This window comes from Chenopodium quinoa, unplaced genomic scaffold (assembly GCF_001683475.1).
Source record: "Chenopodium quinoa cultivar QQ74 unplaced genomic scaffold, ASM168347v1, whole genome shotgun sequence".
Lineage (NCBI taxonomy): Eukaryota > Viridiplantae > Streptophyta > Magnoliopsida > Caryophyllales > Amaranthaceae > Chenopodium > Chenopodium quinoa.
Window position 1 is genome coordinate 4,697,015 of NW_018745454.1, and position 17,715 is coordinate 4,714,729.

At 39.9% G+C, this 17,715-nt stretch overlaps 4 protein-coding genes across 5 annotated transcripts; 2 read left to right on the forward strand and 2 right to left on the reverse strand.

Annotated features, from left to right (window-relative positions):
• Window positions 1–1,388: 1,388 nt before the first annotated feature.
• Window positions 1,389–2,533, reverse strand: LOC110714176. The gene has a single exon (XM_021892656.1). The coding sequence runs from the start codon at window positions 2,357–2,359 to the stop codon at window positions 1,673–1,675; it is 687 nt and encodes a 228-aa protein (XP_021748348.1). The 5' UTR covers window positions 2,360–2,533; the 3' UTR covers window positions 1,389–1,672.
• Window positions 2,534–4,931: 2,398 nt separating this feature from the next.
• LOC110714442 (50S ribosomal protein L7/L12-like) lies at window positions 4,932–7,934 on the reverse strand. 2 transcript variants are annotated; one of them, XM_021892953.1, is made up of 2 exons: window positions 7,277–7,934; window positions 4,932–5,534 (listed from the first exon to the last, which is right to left on the reverse strand). In XM_021892953.1, the coding sequence occupies exon 1, from the start codon at window positions 7,785–7,787 to the stop codon at window positions 7,287–7,289; it is 501 nt and encodes a 166-aa protein (XP_021748645.1). In that variant the 5' UTR covers window positions 7,788–7,934; the 3' UTR covers window positions 4,932–5,534; window positions 7,277–7,286. The 2 variants fall into 2 exon arrangements, with proteins under 2 accessions (XP_021748645.1, XP_021748644.1); XM_021892952.1 differs by having other exon boundaries at window positions 4,932–5,604.
• Window positions 7,935–10,434: 2,500 nt separating this feature from the next.
• LOC110714388 lies at window positions 10,435–11,034 on the forward strand. The gene has a single exon (XM_021892894.1). It carries the CDS (start codon window positions 10,435–10,437, stop codon window positions 11,032–11,034), a length of 600 nt encoding a protein of 199 aa, XP_021748586.1.
• A 120-nt stretch (window positions 11,035–11,154) lies between these two features.
• LOC110714389 lies at window positions 11,155–13,862 on the forward strand. Its single transcript, XM_021892896.1, has 3 exons — window positions 11,155–12,832; window positions 12,882–12,994; window positions 13,167–13,862. The coding sequence occupies exons 1-3, from the start codon at window positions 11,155–11,157 to the stop codon at window positions 13,860–13,862; spliced, it is 2,487 nt and encodes an 828-aa protein (XP_021748588.1).
• The last annotated feature ends 3,853 nt before the right edge of the window (window positions 13,863–17,715 follow it).

Genomic DNA, 17,715 nt, shown 5'->3' on the forward strand with positions numbered 1-17,715 from the left:
AAATGAGGCTAAATTTTTATGGACCCCTTCCAACCAACCAAACATGGATTTCTAACAATTGACTCTTTAGAATCATTACCATTAAATTTTACTGAGTAGATATGCAGTTGATTAGTATAATTAGCTCCATCCCAATTTATCTCTAAAGTGTTACTAATAAAAGATTTTGAAAAGGGTTTAGATCATGATGATAAACCTAACAATCAAGCATAATTAATTATGACAATGAAATTTGTTTCACTTTTGAAGCTTGACTTGACATTAGTTATGAGCTCATGACGTACGAATGATCCATAATTTTGTGTAGAGTAGTCTTTTTTTTTCGTCGTAGGCTCTTTCTTAATTTATGTATTTAAATTTCTTTCCAATTACAGGTATTATCCTTATATCCTATGCACGACACAAATTACCAATTTAATGTACTGTGTATATGTTTTAAAAGACTACACGACAACCCCTTAATATGTGATAATTTGTTTATTAAATATCATCTCCATTTTCAGAAGTTACAAATGCTAACACTGAAAATAGTCCAATGTAATTAATTTTGTTAATTGGGCCCTAAATTCATTTTTGTAAGGATACAAAACTCTGTACGATAACAGATAATTGAATAACCAATGTTAAAAACTAAAAATTGTTATTCTGTAGCATACATTAAATTTCACAAATTCATATGTGTAGGATTTAATTGAAATTGGATTATTATATACAGAGGATCTTGTTGATTATTATTTATTTCATTTTGCTACAATTAAAATTTCACAAATTCATATTTGTTGGATTAAATTGAAATTGGATTATTATATACAGAGGATCTTGTTGATTATTATTTATTTCATTATAATATAATTGAGGTAATATATCCACATAAAAACAGAAAGAATATTATCCCCATAGTTGTGTAATCTTGGATTAAATGTATAAAATAATATTGATTGTGATCGTGCACTTAAGGTAATTTTAATTATTGCAATCTTTTTACTGATCACAATCATCACATACATAGTACTATCTTTTCTGATAATACAATTTGCTTTTTTATATTTGTCCCCTAATCCCCTTGATTTTCAATAATGCTACTGTAGTAGTTCTTTTTACTTTTATACTCCATGGTATCCACATACTCAAATTTGACAACTAAAATGACAAAATTAATTAAAAAAAAATTTAAATTTTTACATATTGAGCATATAAAGGTTAAAACTATATGGAACACAAACACTAGAATACCTATTATTTTGAGGTAAGTATTAGAATTTTACATACATTTTAAAGTCTCATCTACCATCTGATGAGACATCATTATCAATTTATCATATTTTACATTAGCAATCCATATAAAATAACTCTATAATGTATAAATAAACCACTATAAATAACGACATATTAATTTTTCTCTTTTGAATTTAATTGTCACATACCTATACAAAATACAATATCAATATCATACGAACTCGCCATGATTCTTCTATGCTTTCAATTGTATAAAAAAAATCCTTTTTAAAAGTACATGTAAATCCATAAATCAAATTAAATAATAATTACTACAAAATTAATAGTAGTAATGTTGTATGTATTAATTTTCCTAACATCTAACCATTTGACATAGACAGACCTCCTACATAATATGAATCAATATTAAAATTAGAGATCATGTCATGTATACAATTCAACTAGACACACTACATTGATCGGAATTATTAGGGGTGCTTGAACTCCCGGCAGACGACGACAACGACAGCGACGACGACGTTTTAGCACCACCATTGGTTGCATTCCCACTGCCACACTTAGCAACGGTCCTAACACTTTCGATCAATTGCTGAGTTTTGTTATCTTGAGACAAAATCTCAGACAAATGCTCCGGGTTTATAACCAACCTTACCTTCCAAACACCGGAACCGTTATCATTCCTTGGGACAACATCCGTGTCTGGTTGATTCTTGTACACTACTCTTGTACCTGTCGTATCGACTGACATTCTGTACGGTGTGGATACGTTATAGTTACTTGTGTCGGTCTCTGTCGCGACAGAGGAGGGGAGGTTAAGAGGGAGGAGGTAGTAAAGTTGACCGGGGCAGAGGTTGTCATTGTGTAACATAGGAGGGTTGGAGGCAGGGTTCGGGTTAAGGAATATTCCGTGGTTTGGAAACTCTGAGGTTATTTGTTCAACTGTAATTGGTGAATACAATTCCATGATTCCGCCTGTTGTTGTAACAACCTTAATCATGGTTTTTTGCTCTGTTGTCTTCGTGGCTTCGGCCTCGAGACGACGTTGTCGACGGTGGTGATAAACTGGTGTTGAGGTGGTGGTGTTGGTGTAGTAATCTTTGATTGCACACGCGCAATTTCCCATTTTTTTTTGGGTGAGAAAAATGTGTATGAAAGTGTTGTAGGATGAAAATGAAAGGAGGAAATGAGAAGGTTTTGAGTTAAATACTAAAATGAGTAATTAGCTGGCCGACACAAGAATCCTTTGCTTTGGCAAACAAAATTAAGATCGTATATCAGTAATTTATAATTATAGGTCTTGTCAATTAGCCATTGTGGCCCATTGAGTGATGTTTGGTTTTTAGGCCCACTTCTTTTTCTATGTTGGTTAAATGATAATCTCATATTCTCAGCTAATGCATATAAAAACTAATTAATTTAGATTAGAATTGGGTTATGCTCCAAATGGAAGATATCTCTTGGTCATTAATGTCTTTCTATGGCTTTTTACGAGAGACTTATAGTTAAGTTGAAACGACTTCCTTGCGTGTTGATCCAAACGTTGAAGTGGTATATGGACCCACTTTACTTGGGCTTATTTGGGACCAAATATTTATCAGGCCCCCTCAATCTATCATTTTGATTATTATAATGGGTAATTAAGTACAATAATTGTGGGATGATCTCATTCATACAATTGAGACATGGACTACCTATTTCTAGGTACATTCGCTTTTGGTGACTAAAATTGCTACTGTACCATTTATTAGCTGCCCAACAAAGGTGATTCACTCATTCCGCATTCGTGCAGATGTATTTTACTGTATAATTTTATGTTAGTGGATGTTTTGCTTGACACCTACTTCTTCGTACAAGAACACCCCTTTAAAGAGGTCTCATCCTTTGCATTTAGACTTGTCAAAGGGTTTTTAGTGAAGTTAAAATTAAGAGGAGTGAGGGGATGGTTAGTCCCTCCATCTCCCCCCATGTGATGGGAGTTCGACTCCTCACAGCCCCATTCCTGTGATAGGATGGGGCCCCCTCCCCGTAGTTTACCGGTCAAAAAAAAAAAAAAAAAAAAAAAAAAGTGAAGTTAAAATTAAACTTATAGAAGAGTTGTTACAAATCATGCAATTGGGTATATCGAAAATGATGCGATAGATGAAAATATTTTAGCCCATTCGAATATTAAACAAAGGACTTCAGAAATATCGATCAAATACGAAAATAACTAACAGAAATAAGATTGAGTAATAGAATGTTGAGGTTGACGGCTTGAAGGTACAGGTGAGTCAAATAAGGAGAAGATAACGGTCAAAAGACAGATTATTAACGCATGGGTGGTACCAACTACTACGGTATCAGCAATCAGCATGAACACATTGGTACAAAATTGACTTAACATCTCTAAAACGCTGAAAAGGCTACTAAAAAGGCCTTTTCCAGACTCCGTATGTATGTTTTATGAGATTATCAGGGTCAGCAATCGTTATCATCTATGAAGTTTCCAACTCGTGCGAAGTGTCAGTGTGGAACTGTCGAATGTGGATCCCATTTTGCCGCGTCCAAAATATAAAGCTCTTGTATATGCAAAGGAATGTTATATGCTCTCATCCAACATCTCTTATTCTGAAAATGACATATGCTAGACACATCTCTAACTATAGACTTCGAACTCATAGTCAATCAACGACGTATTAAGCATCAAGGAATGCTTCATGCTTCCAATTCAAATAATTAGAAAGAGTATTTGGGGAAAAAAGAAGCAAGTGTAATGACTTCTGTAAAAAAACTTCCTGCTCGACAACTGCACGAAGCTGTGTGCAAGTTTTGTAATCTCGGGTGAGAGTTTGATCGATGTACAGCTTAGCTTTATAAGAGATAAGTAGGCACATAAAGCCGAGTTCCAGTCTCTAAACTCTACAGTTTCACACACAAGAATTGTGACAAAGCAACAACAGATATCCAACGTTTACTCTAAGAATCAATAAGAAAAAGGTACATGTAGAGGAGGGCTAAGGTCAATGATTGATATTATTATAATCAGCACAAAGACTACTATGGAACATGAAAGTGGCCAAAGACTAAATTGTCTGGCAAAGTGTTGGCATCTGAATCTGAACAGATCTATTGAAAGCAAATAATGGTTTGAGAAATCAAAAAGGGATGGGAAGATGGGAGGCCAAGAGAGACCAGCAGAAGTATGCATCAGTCCACACTTGTATCATAAAGCGTGAGAATAAAACTGCAAAAGACAAGATGACCTCTTAGCAGAAAAACAGGGCATTAACAAAAACAGACAACATGGCCTCTTAAGCACCATTATTTTCTTACATGAACCAGCAGTGCATGAACTTATTGACTATAGAACAAGGAACCCTCTATACCCACAACCAGGGGATCTAAGTATCTAACTCATCTAATACACTGTCTAATTATTCTCACACATAAACATGAGCGAACAGAAGAAAAAACATGTATCCATGCTGTAGCAAAAGAATTCGAATTTCTTACTAGCCTGATCTACTGGTATAAAGAGTGGTTATGAAGTTCCATCCAACTGAGTTATGTTCTAGGAACTTTAACAGTTACAAGCATTGACACATTTGGCAATGCAAGCAAAGGTAGCAAAAATCATGAGGTTTCTAACAAGTCTTTGTATTGAAATTTATGATAATATGTTTAGTAAAGAACTTCTAACTTTCACTACTGGCATCTTCAGCTCAGAAAAATTTCTCATTATGGTATTTTCAATGTACTCCAAAAAAAGGGAAGAATATCTTTATTTGTACAGGAAACATCCTTAGCATGTTGTCCCAACTATTACTTATAAGATACAAAAGTCAACGTTCTAATTTATACACCAGATATCGATCCAAGCGGAGAATCACTAGTAATAAAAAGCGGGGTAAGGATTGTGAAGGTAGATTCCCAACTTCAAGTAACTAATTATGAGAAACAAGCAAATCTGTAACAGACCATCTAGAACCTTGTCTTTGATGAAATGGCAGTCTAACCTCAATATGTTTGGTTCGTTCATGAAGGGCAGTATGAACCAACTGCAATAGTGTGCACACCGATAATATATAAATCTCAAGTGAACCCATTTAACAGCACAAGTTTGGGTGTGTTACTATAACTCAACAATACTCGTAGGTATGAACACTTGGCACTTCCTTCCTTCTCTATAATGAGGGCTCTTTTCGTAAACCAGCCAAGTCTAATACTTGGAGTCTTGGAGATGTACCCAAGGTTGTCACGACTGCCTCATTTCAGGTAACATAGGTTGGGAATGGTACCTTAGGAATCAAAATCACAACCTACAAGATTATAAGGGAATGTTATGTTGCTTACAGGATGTAATCCTTCATTGGAATTTTTGCCCGACTCCTACAAAACAAAAGGAATTAGGCTTAAAACTCACAAGCATTGACTAATTCCCAATTACATGACTCTGGGGGTGAGATAGATAAGTCATGGTATGCACTTTTCTATAAATTTTGCAACCTACACCTAGAAAAAAAAGAACACAAAGGATTACAAGAGTGGTAGTTTGCAATTTGACTTTGCCATGATTCTTCTTTAATAGAAACAATACTACATCCAAAAGTTGGCATTGGAAGCACATGTTTACTCAAAGAAGCGTCAGGGCACCAATTCATGTGAACCAGCTAAAATAACTACAGTCATGCTAGGTATGTGTATGCAAGGTGAAAGAGGAAGATCTTTCAAAAATTAAAGGAACCCCAGACTCTCTAATAAAGTTTGACAAACCAATAGTGTTTGAGTTACTATTGTATCATGGTGTTTCCCAGACTAAAGCAAATACTATTGTATCATGGTGTTTCCGTGGCATTTCAAGAGTACCCAAACTCCAACAACAAGCTGGAGAACTCAGTAAGCATTCAGTTCATATACTTGGTAGTTGGTACTGAATTACCTAACAGAAAAGTTTGAACTGGCAGTAATCTATATTTTGTATTTCATGTTCAGAAGACAGCAGGATACCCATTTTAAATACATCAAGAAAACCAAAGGAGACTTATTTAAAGTAAAACTCTTGAATCTGAATTTATATGCAATTATTATCTACAAGTCCAAGAAACATAGCTTTAACAATCCACACTAACTTGTCCCAGCCTTCATCCTCCAAAATCCAAATGACAAAAAATAATCCCAAATTCCCAATGTTGGAGGGTTTGATGCTAACATTTAAAAATAATGAACGTGTAAATTATTTTAGGTGTACGAACTACAGCACATTCCTTAATGTACATAGGTGGATGAAGATTTGGCTTAAAAAATGCTGGATTTCATATTGCACAGAATATTAACACCTGTCTTTGCTCCAATATACACTCAGTATAAATCATCCTAAACATTCAAGACATTATCAAGCGAACCTTTTTAAAACAACCCTAATACCATGCAACTGGACCATATCTTTCCTTGAACGAGTACAACCAGATAGACCATCTCAACTGCTCCCTTAGTCCATATAATAATCATCAAAGAACAATCTTTTATTCACATACAAGGGATCATCAGTATCAGTCTATCAGGACTAGGAGTCTAGGACACGAGATGAAATGAGCGTCTAACATCCATTTTGCCAGCATCCATGCTTGCTCTCAACACACTTCCAATAAGCCTCACACAGTAGTCCAACCATAAATAGGACGCAAAACAACATGCTACTACAACTTATTCAGTTATTTGTATTTGCTAGCCAAATTCTTTTCCATAAGCTAATCCTAAGTTCATTTCCTCAGTTACAAGTCTTACAAGAGTTACAACTACGAGCACTTTCAAATAATATGGCAACAATTGGCGAAATAAGAAATCCAACAACGAGCATATAAAGTTCGAAATGCGCATTCACACATTGAAATAAAACATCCAACAAAGAATCATAAAACTTCAATTGCTTATTTATGCAATGCAACATGTAACAATCTTCAACTCAATTTATGATGACAATAAAAAAAATCACCATTTTCATATCATCATACTGTATAAAATAAACAATAACGATAATAATTCTACAATGATTAAAACTTACAAAATCAAAATCATTCCAAAACGACAGTAGCACCAAGCGCCTTCAATTTCTCAATAATAGCTTCACCTTCTTCCTTAGTAACCCCTTTCTTCACAAATGCAGGTGTTTTCTCAACCAAATCTTTTGCTTCCTTCAACCCCAATTCTGTAAAACTTCTCACCTCTTTAATCACCTTTAACTTCGCCCCTGCATCAAACTTTTCCAATTTCACATCGAACATCGTCTTCTCCTTGGTCTCAGCCTCTGCACTGGGCTGGGCTGACCCGGATGAGCTTGGCCCAGCTGAAAGTCCAGCTAACCCAGCATTCTTAAGGCCCATCTTCATCCCAAACAGAATAGAGTAATCGTTAAGTTCAACGGGATTGAGGGAAAGCAGCTCATTTGCGATTCGATCTAATTTCTGGGGTTTGGATTCAGTTGATGTAGAAAGAGAGTGGGTTGAGGGAGAAATTGATGGAATGAAGCGTTTTACAAGGTATTTTGATGGGATTCTGGTGATTACTGAACGCATTTTTCTTCTTTTGAGCTTTGAAAATGGAGGATGGAGAAATTGATTTCTGGGTTTGATTTGATTTGATTTGGTTAGGGTTTATTACAGTGGAAAAATGAAAACTGTTGGAGATTGAAGAAGACGGAAAAGAGTGGGTTTTTCAAATGGACAATAAAGCCCACACAATAAAAGGCCAATCTTTGGGTTTGTAAATAGCCTATGGTCCATGATTTTTTATTACTAGAATTAAAAAAAAAAATCTTTGATCCTTTTGACATTTGTACACTATTTTTACACTATACTTCCTCCATTTTTTCTATTGTTACAACAAACACTTTATCACGTTATTTAACAAATGTGGATAGCACATATTATAATATACACTTAAAATGAGATTAGTGTAGGGTTTTAGGTACTCTTAGCGGAATTTCATGAATCTCATTCATGCGCACCTAAACAGGATCTCATGCATATACAAATAAAGGATCACATAATAGTTTAGAATTAAACTTTGATTCGTGAATTCCCAAGCTTTCCTCTACCTTCTTGCTTAGATTAGAGCCCCAGTTGTTGCTCCTCTAATATTGGTCCACAAGTGTAGATCGAACCTCCACCAATGCTAGTTGGACGGGAGAGAATTAATCTCCTCTTCTATGGAGAACTTATAACCGGTTGTAGAGAGAGAGGAAGGGAAAAATATTACGTTGTTTCTTTTTGAGAGATGAACGTCTGTTTTATTTTTCCCCAAACCCTTTATTATATATAATCATATTATCTAATTAGGGCAAGACTTATTCCTATCTTACTCCTTATGGCCAGTCATTCACTAAGCCCAACTTTTGGACTCGGTATTCATGTTCGACCTAACACTGTAACGTGTGACCTCATATGATCCATTTAGTTGGCATTGGTTTAACCCAATGATCAATATTGGTCTCTAGCAAGACGTAAAGACGACCCAACTAAACGAACTTATTATCTCCATAATACGATCCATATTATATTAGTAATTGCACGAGAGTCGAGGACACATTTCCTTCAATTAAAAGGTTGTTAGGAGTATAATCAAGTGACCCATGAGATTTAAATAAAGGTACTTATACGATTTTCACCATAAAAATCTTCCTTTTATAGTGTGTTGCTATGGTGACATTTTTATTTTAGAGAAGTGTTGCAACTATAAAAAAATGAAGGAAATATTGATTTATCCATCGAGAAAATGATAGAGTAATCATTATTATTAAGTTCGGATATTACTTCAAGCGTAGCTCAGGTTGATGTTACACTTTGTATCAACTTATTAAGCTCGTGAAATAAAGTAAAGATTATAGAGTATGCCAACTTCTTATGGGTGATATAAAAGATCTTTTCCCACGCTTTGGTTTAATTTCCTCCTGTCTTATATATCAAGAAGTCAATTTTATTTCCTCTCGTCTTATATATTGAAAAGCCGATTTTATTAACTCCTATATTATACATGGAGAAATCAACCGTACAACAGATTATGTTACACCCCTACGCCATTATATGTTCTAGAGCTATAAAGAAGTAGATTCTGTACGGGATATAACGGTAGCAACCTTTATATGCCGGTAATATCCTTCATAAACCGGTAATATCCTTCATTAATCGGCGAATAAAACCATGGTCCTTACCGGCATCACTCTATGCCACGTGGAGAATTGCTTCTCGTCACGTAGCATGTCTCTCTGGCACGTGGAGAGTTGCTTGGGGCCACGTAGGCACCTGCTGCCTATAAGGTCGGTGTGCCACCTATCTCTATGGGTGGCACCTGCTTGGTTGTGTCTCTATAAATACCCAAGCAAATCCCCATTTCAAAGGTAGAATCTCTCTCTCTAAAAACACTTTCTCTCTCTTCATTCTCTCTTCTTTCTCTTTCTTCTCACAAAGGTACTGACTTTAGCATCGGAGTGGTTATTCCCGGATAACCCCCAAGCTAGCTAATTTGTATTGGCTGTGTAGGTGTGCAATTGGACGGAAAACCATTACTAGCCCTCGGACGTTGACGGAAGCAGAATTCAGCAGGAACAATTGGCGCTAGAAGGAGGGGAAAGTAATAACTTCTATCGTCCAACAGAACCTCACACAGTCATGGAAGGAAGTAAGGAAACTACCGTACCAGTACCGGAAGTTGAAAACCGACAATACGATAGCAGTATTTTTAATGCTAACGCGAATAGAACTGTAAACAGCTTACCAGAAATCGTGGTCGAAGATGAAACTCATCTCCTTCACGGCAACACAACAAACATGCCAATAACGCCCGACTGCAATAGGGCAGTAACCCCATATCCTTTGGAAGGGTTTACCCCAGAGGAACTAGAGATAACGGCTAAGGTTATGCGGGCTATGTCTAAGAAAAGAAAGGAAGCCGAGTTGACAGCAGGGGAGGTATTGGGTGATGTACCGGCAAAGCCGCTAATTGTGAACCTTGAGAGTCAGTTCAATCAGGCGGGACAGCAACAACCGTCAAAGAAGCCGGGGCCGAGAGACCATACCGGCTGAGCGCCAAATCACACGAGGCGCCCAAGTGGGGGATTCAGGTTCTTATCGGCATGAGGTTTCCAGTGGATTGGAAAGGCGGACAGCCAGGGTGATCATCAGGCCCAGGATATCTCCATTCACACAAGAGATACTTGACCAGTAGATGGAGAAAATAAAGATGCCATCCTGTACTTATGACAGTAAGGGGGACCCTAAGCGGTATGTAGCAGCTTTTGAGAGTCACATGTTACTATATACCGACACCGATGTTGTATGGTGTAAAGTTTTCCCCACGACCCTTACCAGGGCAGCTTCGGATTGGTTCTCCAATTTAGAGCCGGGGTCAATTGACTGCTTTGAGACCCTGGTGGAGTTGTTCACGGGTCAATACATAAGTAATAGTGCAAGACAGAGGATATCTGGTGAGCTCATGGCTATTCAGCAACGAAAAGAGGAATCACTCAGAGATTTCATTAGGTGCTTCAACAACGAGGCTAATACCATACCAAAATTACAGCAAGAAATTGCCGTGATGGCATTGATGAATGGGCTGGGTGACAACGATTTCAAAAAATATATGTTGCGGAAGTCTTTCCCAAATTTAGGGGTAGCATTTGCCAAGGCTCACGAATACATAAAAAGTGAGGAATTGCTGAAAACGAGCCGTCAAATATCGTCAGCAGAACCCTCCAGAAGGCAAAATGATAATAGCCCAAACGCCCAGATGGGTGGGGTAAGCAGGTTACAGCCACAAGGCCAATAGAGATCTGGAAGGCCGGCAAGGGGATTGGGCCGTTATAGCAGCTATACGCAGTTAAATACCCCGAGGACGGCAATTTATTCAATAAACCAGAATAAGGAAGATTGGAGTCGGCCGACGCTGATGATAACGAAGGGCCGGGACGTGAAGAAATACTGCATGTTTCATAGAGATATCGGTCATTACACCGAAGAATGTGTTCAATTAAAAGAGAACATTGAAGATCTCATAAGGAAAGGGCGATTATCTCAGTATCGTACTAAAGCAGGTCCCAGCCGGCAGCAAAATGCACAGCCCAGGCAAACCGAGTACCGAAAGCAGGGAAATTCATCAATGCAAGATGATGCCTACAGACAGAATCATGCGGAAACATCCAGACAGGGAGGTAATCCGACAGGGCGCAAAATAACAATCGATGTTATTACCGGAGGACCAGTATACGGGGGTTCCGTAAGCGGGGCGAAGAAAAGTTTGTCGGAATACCGGCACCTAGTGAACGCATTGAGCGTAGAGGAACGACCCCGACCTTCTCCCATGCTTTCGATATCCTTTTCGGAGGAAGATGCTAAGGGAATAGTCTTCCCTCATGACGATCCGTTGGTACTGATATTGACGGTTAATGGAGCAGATATCAAGCGAGCACTCGTTGATGGCGGAAGCTCCGCCAATATCTTATTTGCTAGAGTTTTTGATGCCATGAGAATTGGCCGAAAATACTTAACGCCAGTGTCCTATCCCGTGATAGGTTTCAACGGATCAACGGTAAGACCTGAGGGTAGTATAGTTCTTCAGGTTCGAATGGGAGAAGGTCCGGCAGTAAGAGACGTTATGGCGGAGTTTTTAGTGATTGATGAGCCATCCGCCTACAACGCTATTGTCGGTAGGCCTTTAATTCATGACATGCAAGCTGTAGTCTCGACATACCACTTAACGATGGTATATATATCCAACGTTGGAACGACAGAACACGTACGGGGGAGTCAAACTATGGCAAGAGAATGTTATGTTTCAGCACTAAAGCAGTCAAGCCGACAACCTACTTGCGAACAGACACCATCCAAGCGAGAGCGAGTTCCCTCTACACATGACTTGGCCATGGAAAATTTCGATACTTGGCCGGTAACTGCGCCACATCCTTCCCCGGGAGGCGAGACCGTAGAGATCGAATTGCGGCCCGGGGTTCCCGGGAGGGTAGTGCGTGTTGGATCCGATATGGATGTCGACACGTGCTGCCATTTGGTGGAATTGTTACGAGAAAGTGCTGATGTGTTTGCTTTCTCGGCAGACGAGATGCCTGGGATACATCCCGACGTTATAGTACATAAACTTAATGTCGACAGGAGAGCAAGACCTGTTCGACAGAAGAAAAGGAACTTCTCGACAGAGAAAATAGAGGCTATTAAGTCGGAGGTAAATAAATTGCTAGCGGAAGGGTTTATCGAACCCTGCACGTATCCCGAATGGTTAGCAAATGTGGTTATGGTTAAGAAGCCGTCAGGGAAGTGGAGAATGTGCGTGGATTTTACGGACTTGAACAGAGCCTGCCCGAAAGATTGCTATCCCTTGCCAAGGATAGACAAATTGGTATATTCCACTTCTGGTCACGAACTGTTGAGTTTCATGGACGCTTTCTCCGGGTATCATCACGTCAGCTTATATGAGCCAGATCGAACCAAGGCAGCATTCATTACCGATTCCGGGGTTTTCTGTTACAGGGCTATGCCGTTTGGGTTAAGAAATGCAGGGGCTACGTATCAAAAGCTGGTCGACAAGGTATTCGCGAACCAGAAAAGGAAGGAATGTAGAAGTGTATGTGGATGATTCAATTGTGAAAAGTCGTTTGGCTACAGATCACGTTGCCGATTTGAGAGAAACTTTTGAAACTCTTCGGCGTTACCAGATGAAGTTGAATCCGGAGAAGTGTGTGTTCGACGTTCGGTCAGGAAAGTTTCTCGGGTTCATGGTGAGTGAAAGGGGGATAGACGCTAACCCCGATAAGATCGAGGCAATTCTTAGTTTACCAGAACCAAAGTGCATAAAAAATGTGCAAAAGCTCTGGTCGAATGGTTGCGTTGACGAGATTCATCAGCAAGTCAGCTGACAAAGCCTTACCGTTCTTCGTGATCTTGCGCTAGAACAAGCTGTTCGTATGGGGGAAGGAGCAATCCAAGGCATTCCAGGCTTTGAAAAATCACTTGGGGTTCTTACCCACTGTCGCAAGACCAGAACAGGGAGAAATATTACAGCTTTATATCTCCGCATCAGCAAAGACGGTAGCAGCGGTGCTCCTAGTAGAACGACAAAAAATCCAACTGTCAATTTACTTTGTGAGCCACGTTTTAAATGCTGCCGAGAGACGGTACTCGTTAGTAGAGAAGATCGCGTACGCAGTAGTTGTGGCCGCACGAAAGTTGCGTCCTTACTTTGATGCACATGCAATTGATATTTTAACGAATCAGCCGTTAGAGAAGTCTTTGCAGAAGATGGAAACGTTTGGCCGCCTGCTTAAATGGGCGATTGAATTGTCCGAATACGTTATTATGTATAAACCAAGGGTATCAATCAAAGCCCAAGCCTTGTCTGACTTCATTGTAGAAACATCTTATTATGAAGAAGAGGGGAGTATCGGCACATGGAAAGTATCAGTTGACGGCTCGTCTGCTTCAACCGGCTCAGGGGCTAGAGTAATTATGGTCTCTCCCCAGGGAGATGTGTTTGAGTATGCTGTCAAGTTCAAATTCAAAGCCTCGAATAATGAGGCAGAATATGAAGCAGCCTTGGCAGGGATACAGCTATGCATATATCCTCGGAAGAAAAACGTATTGAGATGACAACTGACTCGCAACTGGTAGCAAATCAGTTCAATGGCACTTACGAAACTCGAGAGCCGAGCATGAAGGCATATCTGGAAAAACTCAAGAGTGTTACATCTAATCTAGAGTATTTCGACATAAAATTGGTTCCTCGAGCGATGAACACGCAGGCAGACGCATTGGCTAAACTTGCAAGTTCAAGCTTTAACGATTTAGAGAGGAAAGTGATGGTAGAAATTTTGAAAGAAAGGAGTATTGATGAGCAGCCTCCTAAGGATGTATATTGTACAAGTGAAGGTCGAGAATGGTATGACGAAATCTTAGCTTACAAAGTACATAACGTCCTTCTTGCCGATAAGATGGAGGCAAGAAAGATCAAGAAAGACAGCGTCTGGTTTATTATGTTTCGGGGCACGTTGTATAAACGGGGGTTTTAGCTACCGTTGCGAAGGTGTATAACAGCGTATGAATCGGCAAGGATGATTGAAGAAATACACGAGGGTGATTGCGGTAATCATGCGGGGGGTCGGTCAATGTCCTTGGAGGCAATGAAACGGGGCTACTATTGGCCGACAATGAATGCAGACACCATGGAGTACGTTAAAAAATGTGATAAATGCCAGAAATATGGGCCGGTGATTAATCAACCTCCAAATGATTTAACACCTATTCTTAACCCAATTTCGTTTGCTCAGTGGGGAATGGACATTATCGGGGCGTTCACGTCGGCAACGGGTGGCCGTAAGTTTTTTATTATAGGGATAGACTACTTCACCAAGTGGATAGAAGCGGAATCGGTAGCAAAGATTACAGCGAATGAAGTAAAAAAATTCATCTAGAAGAGCATCTTTACTCGGTTCGGATTGTCGACTGCAATGGTGTTTGATCACGGCTCACAATTTGACTGTAGTCCGGTAAAGAACTTTCTAAGCATATACAAAGTGAAGTTTGCGTATGCGGTGGTATGTCACCCGCAGTCAAACGACCAAGCTGAGGCCGCTAACAAGCAGATACTGGGGGCAGTTAAGAAAAAAGTAGAAGACGCCAAAGGCTTGTGGGCGGATCTGATACCTGAGATTTTGTGGGCGAACCGTACGAAAACAAGAGAAACTACGGGGGAATCACCTTTTAACCTTGCTTTCGGCTCAGAATCAGTGGTTCCGGCGGAAGTGGGACTACCTACTTTTCGGGTACAACACTTCTGCGAAAGTCAAAATGATTTGTTGCTTCGACAACAATTGGATTTTCTATCGCAAGTGAGGCTGACGGCCGCCATAAAATCTGCTGCATACAAAAACCGGATGAGCCATGCTTATAATCGGCGCGTCAATTATCGGCCCATGGAAGATGGTGATTTAGTTTTGCGTAGAACGGCCGCAACCGGCAAAGGGAACGCAGAGGGTAAATTTACTGCAACCTGGGAGGGGCCTTACCAAATATATGAAACACTTTGGCAAGGGTCTTATCGGCTAATAACCCTAGAAGGAATACCCCTGAAGAATGTTTGGAACGCTAGTGTGTTAAAGAAGTATTTCATATAAAGTTTAATGTGTTCTATTTTGTGTGGTATAAATTTAGATGACATGTTGTCATACGTATGTTTATGGTATTTACTAGCATTGTAAACTGTTTTAGTACCCATGAAATACAATAACTCTACCTACTTTCGATACGATCTGATCACAGCCTAGCTAGCTGACTCGGTCGTTCAAGTGAGGAAAAAAGAATGAAATGGAATAATAATGGACCTCAAGGGGAGTTGAAAGTGCGGTCTGATCCACTGCCTTTGCTCGGCCTGACAAAGGTTGGATATGTAATCTCGGTATGCTTCACATCCGATAATTAATTACAGGCATTACAGAGTTTTCCCAAATTTTATTTACGAATAAATTTTGCCGAAAAACTCGGGGAGTATAGGTAATGGGTAACTTGAAAATACCGAAAACAGAGTTGATTGCAGGCATGAAAGAGTTTTCCCGAATTTTGCCGAAAAACGTAACTTTAAAATACCGAGAATAGAGTAAAAAGGAATTTGTGTTAAAAGCCGAGAAGTCGTATTAAAAACCGAGAAAATGACTAAAAAATGATTCAAGATATACAAGCATCAAGTGTTAGATAAAAAGTAAATAACGACCATAGTATAAACAGGAAACGCACGATAGCAAGAATTATGGTAAAGAAACAAATAAACTAATTGCTCTGAGATAATTGTTTTGAGTACAGACGTATCTAACATTAAAAGAAAAATATTTTACGATACAGACAAATATAATTGTTTTAAGTACAAAAACTGGTTACAGAATAGATGGCCAAAATAAACCCAATGATGACTGTCATCCTTGTCAATTCTTGTTGGCCTCTCTTGTTGTTTCAGTCGCCTTAACGGGTTCTTTGACAGCTTCATTGTTGGAGGGACCGACAGACCCATCTTTACCAGCATGAGTGGTAACAGGGCTACTAATAAGGGCGTCATCAAACTCCACTTATGGCAGTTCACGTGGGTCTAAGTTTGTTATCACAGAATGCGGTGGGAGCTCGTAAAAATATTCACTCTCGTAGCTGGTAGGAGAGTGGTTCATTTCTTCATTAAAAGCCTTCTTGACGGCCTGCCATTTCGCCGAATCCCACCCCTCAGCTTTGCACACACAGCGATGCGGAGACCCAATCGGCAGTGTACCGGTCAACCAGCAAGTTGGCATAAAGGTCGGTCTGCAGGAACCAATTAACGGCTCGGCGCCTGATTCCCGGCTTATCACGCTCCATTTCCTCAACTTTACCGGCCAGCTTCGCCTTAGCATCCCTCTCGTCCTTCAGACTCTGCTCGAGGCTGGCTACCTTCTTTTGCAATTGCTCCTGGTCCGTCAGCTTCTTGTTCAGATCAGACACTTGCTTTTGCAAGGTCTTCATGTCAGACTTAACCTTATCGCGCTCCTTGATGACGAGCTTACAGGCGTCATCAGCCTTCTTCAACTTTGTCTCGGCTTTATCAGCGACGCACTGATAATGCTGGTACATGTGTACCACCTCAACAGCAGAGTTGACGGTCTAGTGATAATATCAATTTTGCCGTTAATAGTAAAAAAAAATATAATATTAATAATAATAGTTATAAAAAATAAAAATAAATACATATCTACAAAAATAATGTTACATGTAAGAATGTTGTCTTACCCAGAGCATGTTGTTCATTAGCTGACCGCAAGGAGCAGCAACGCGATTGGCAGGCCTGTCGGCTGGCGTCGCCAAGTCCTTGAGCACCCTCCACCCTATGCTCCCGCCAGTGCTAGGGTCGTCACAGAGAACAGACTCCCCGTGATTAACGTTGATCCGGGGATTCCATGGGTCACCGGCAGCACCAAAAGGTACAGCCAACTCGTCAGCAACTTCTTCCGGGATTCTGACATGCGGAATCTCGATGAAGTCACCGACAAGAGCCAGGACGAAAGCATTTTTGCTGGGGCCGCCAGAGCGCGTCGAAGGACCGTTTGAGTCTCCTTGCTCGGAGGCTTGTCGATGTTGGCCAGTTGGTCGGTTCTGACCCCGCTACTGCCGGCCCCAAGAACAGTTGAGTCCCTTAAGGTGACTGTCAGCTTTTTCGGCGGATTGGGATCGGTCTCGTCCTCCAAATTAATGACCCCTTCCGGCCAGGTCTCTTGTGCCTCCTTATGGAGGGGTGCCGCATCGCCATCTTGCTTTTTCTGTTTTTTCTGTTGCTCTCGGTCGGAGGACTCAGACGTCCTCTTAGACGCATTCCCTCCAGCCCTTTTCACAGCTAGGGTACGGGGTTTGGTAACACGTTCGGTAGGAGCCATATCTTGTTGTCTCGTTCTTTTTATTTTCGAGGCTCTGGTGGCGAAAACGGGAAGGGTGT

What these genes read in the sequence shown, in the direction of transcription:
- LOC110714442 (XM_021892953.1), bottom strand. Translation starts at nt 7,787, where the DNA reads ATGCGTTCAGTAATCACCAGAATCCCATCAAAATACCTTGTAAAACGC.
- LOC110714389 (XM_021892896.1), top strand. Translation starts at nt 11,155, where the DNA reads ATGATAACGAAGGGCCGGGACGTGAAGAAATACTGCATGTTTCATAGA. An exon ending in GAACCAGAAAAGGAAGGAAT is followed by an intron (nt 12,833 to 12,881) that starts GTAGAAGTGTAT and finishes GTTTGGCTACAG; the next exon opens with ATCACGTTGCCGATTTGAGA. An exon ending in GAAAGTTTCTCGGGTTCATG is followed by an intron (nt 12,995 to 13,166) that starts GTGAGTGAAAGG and finishes ATCTTGCGCTAG; the next exon opens with AACAAGCTGTTCGTATGGGG.
- LOC110714388 (XM_021892894.1), top strand. Translation starts at nt 10,435, where the DNA reads ATGGAGAAAATAAAGATGCCATCCTGTACTTATGACAGTAAGGGGGAC.
- LOC110714176 (XM_021892656.1), bottom strand. Translation starts at nt 2,359, where the DNA reads ATGGGAAATTGCGCGTGTGCAATCAAAGATTACTACACCAACACCACC.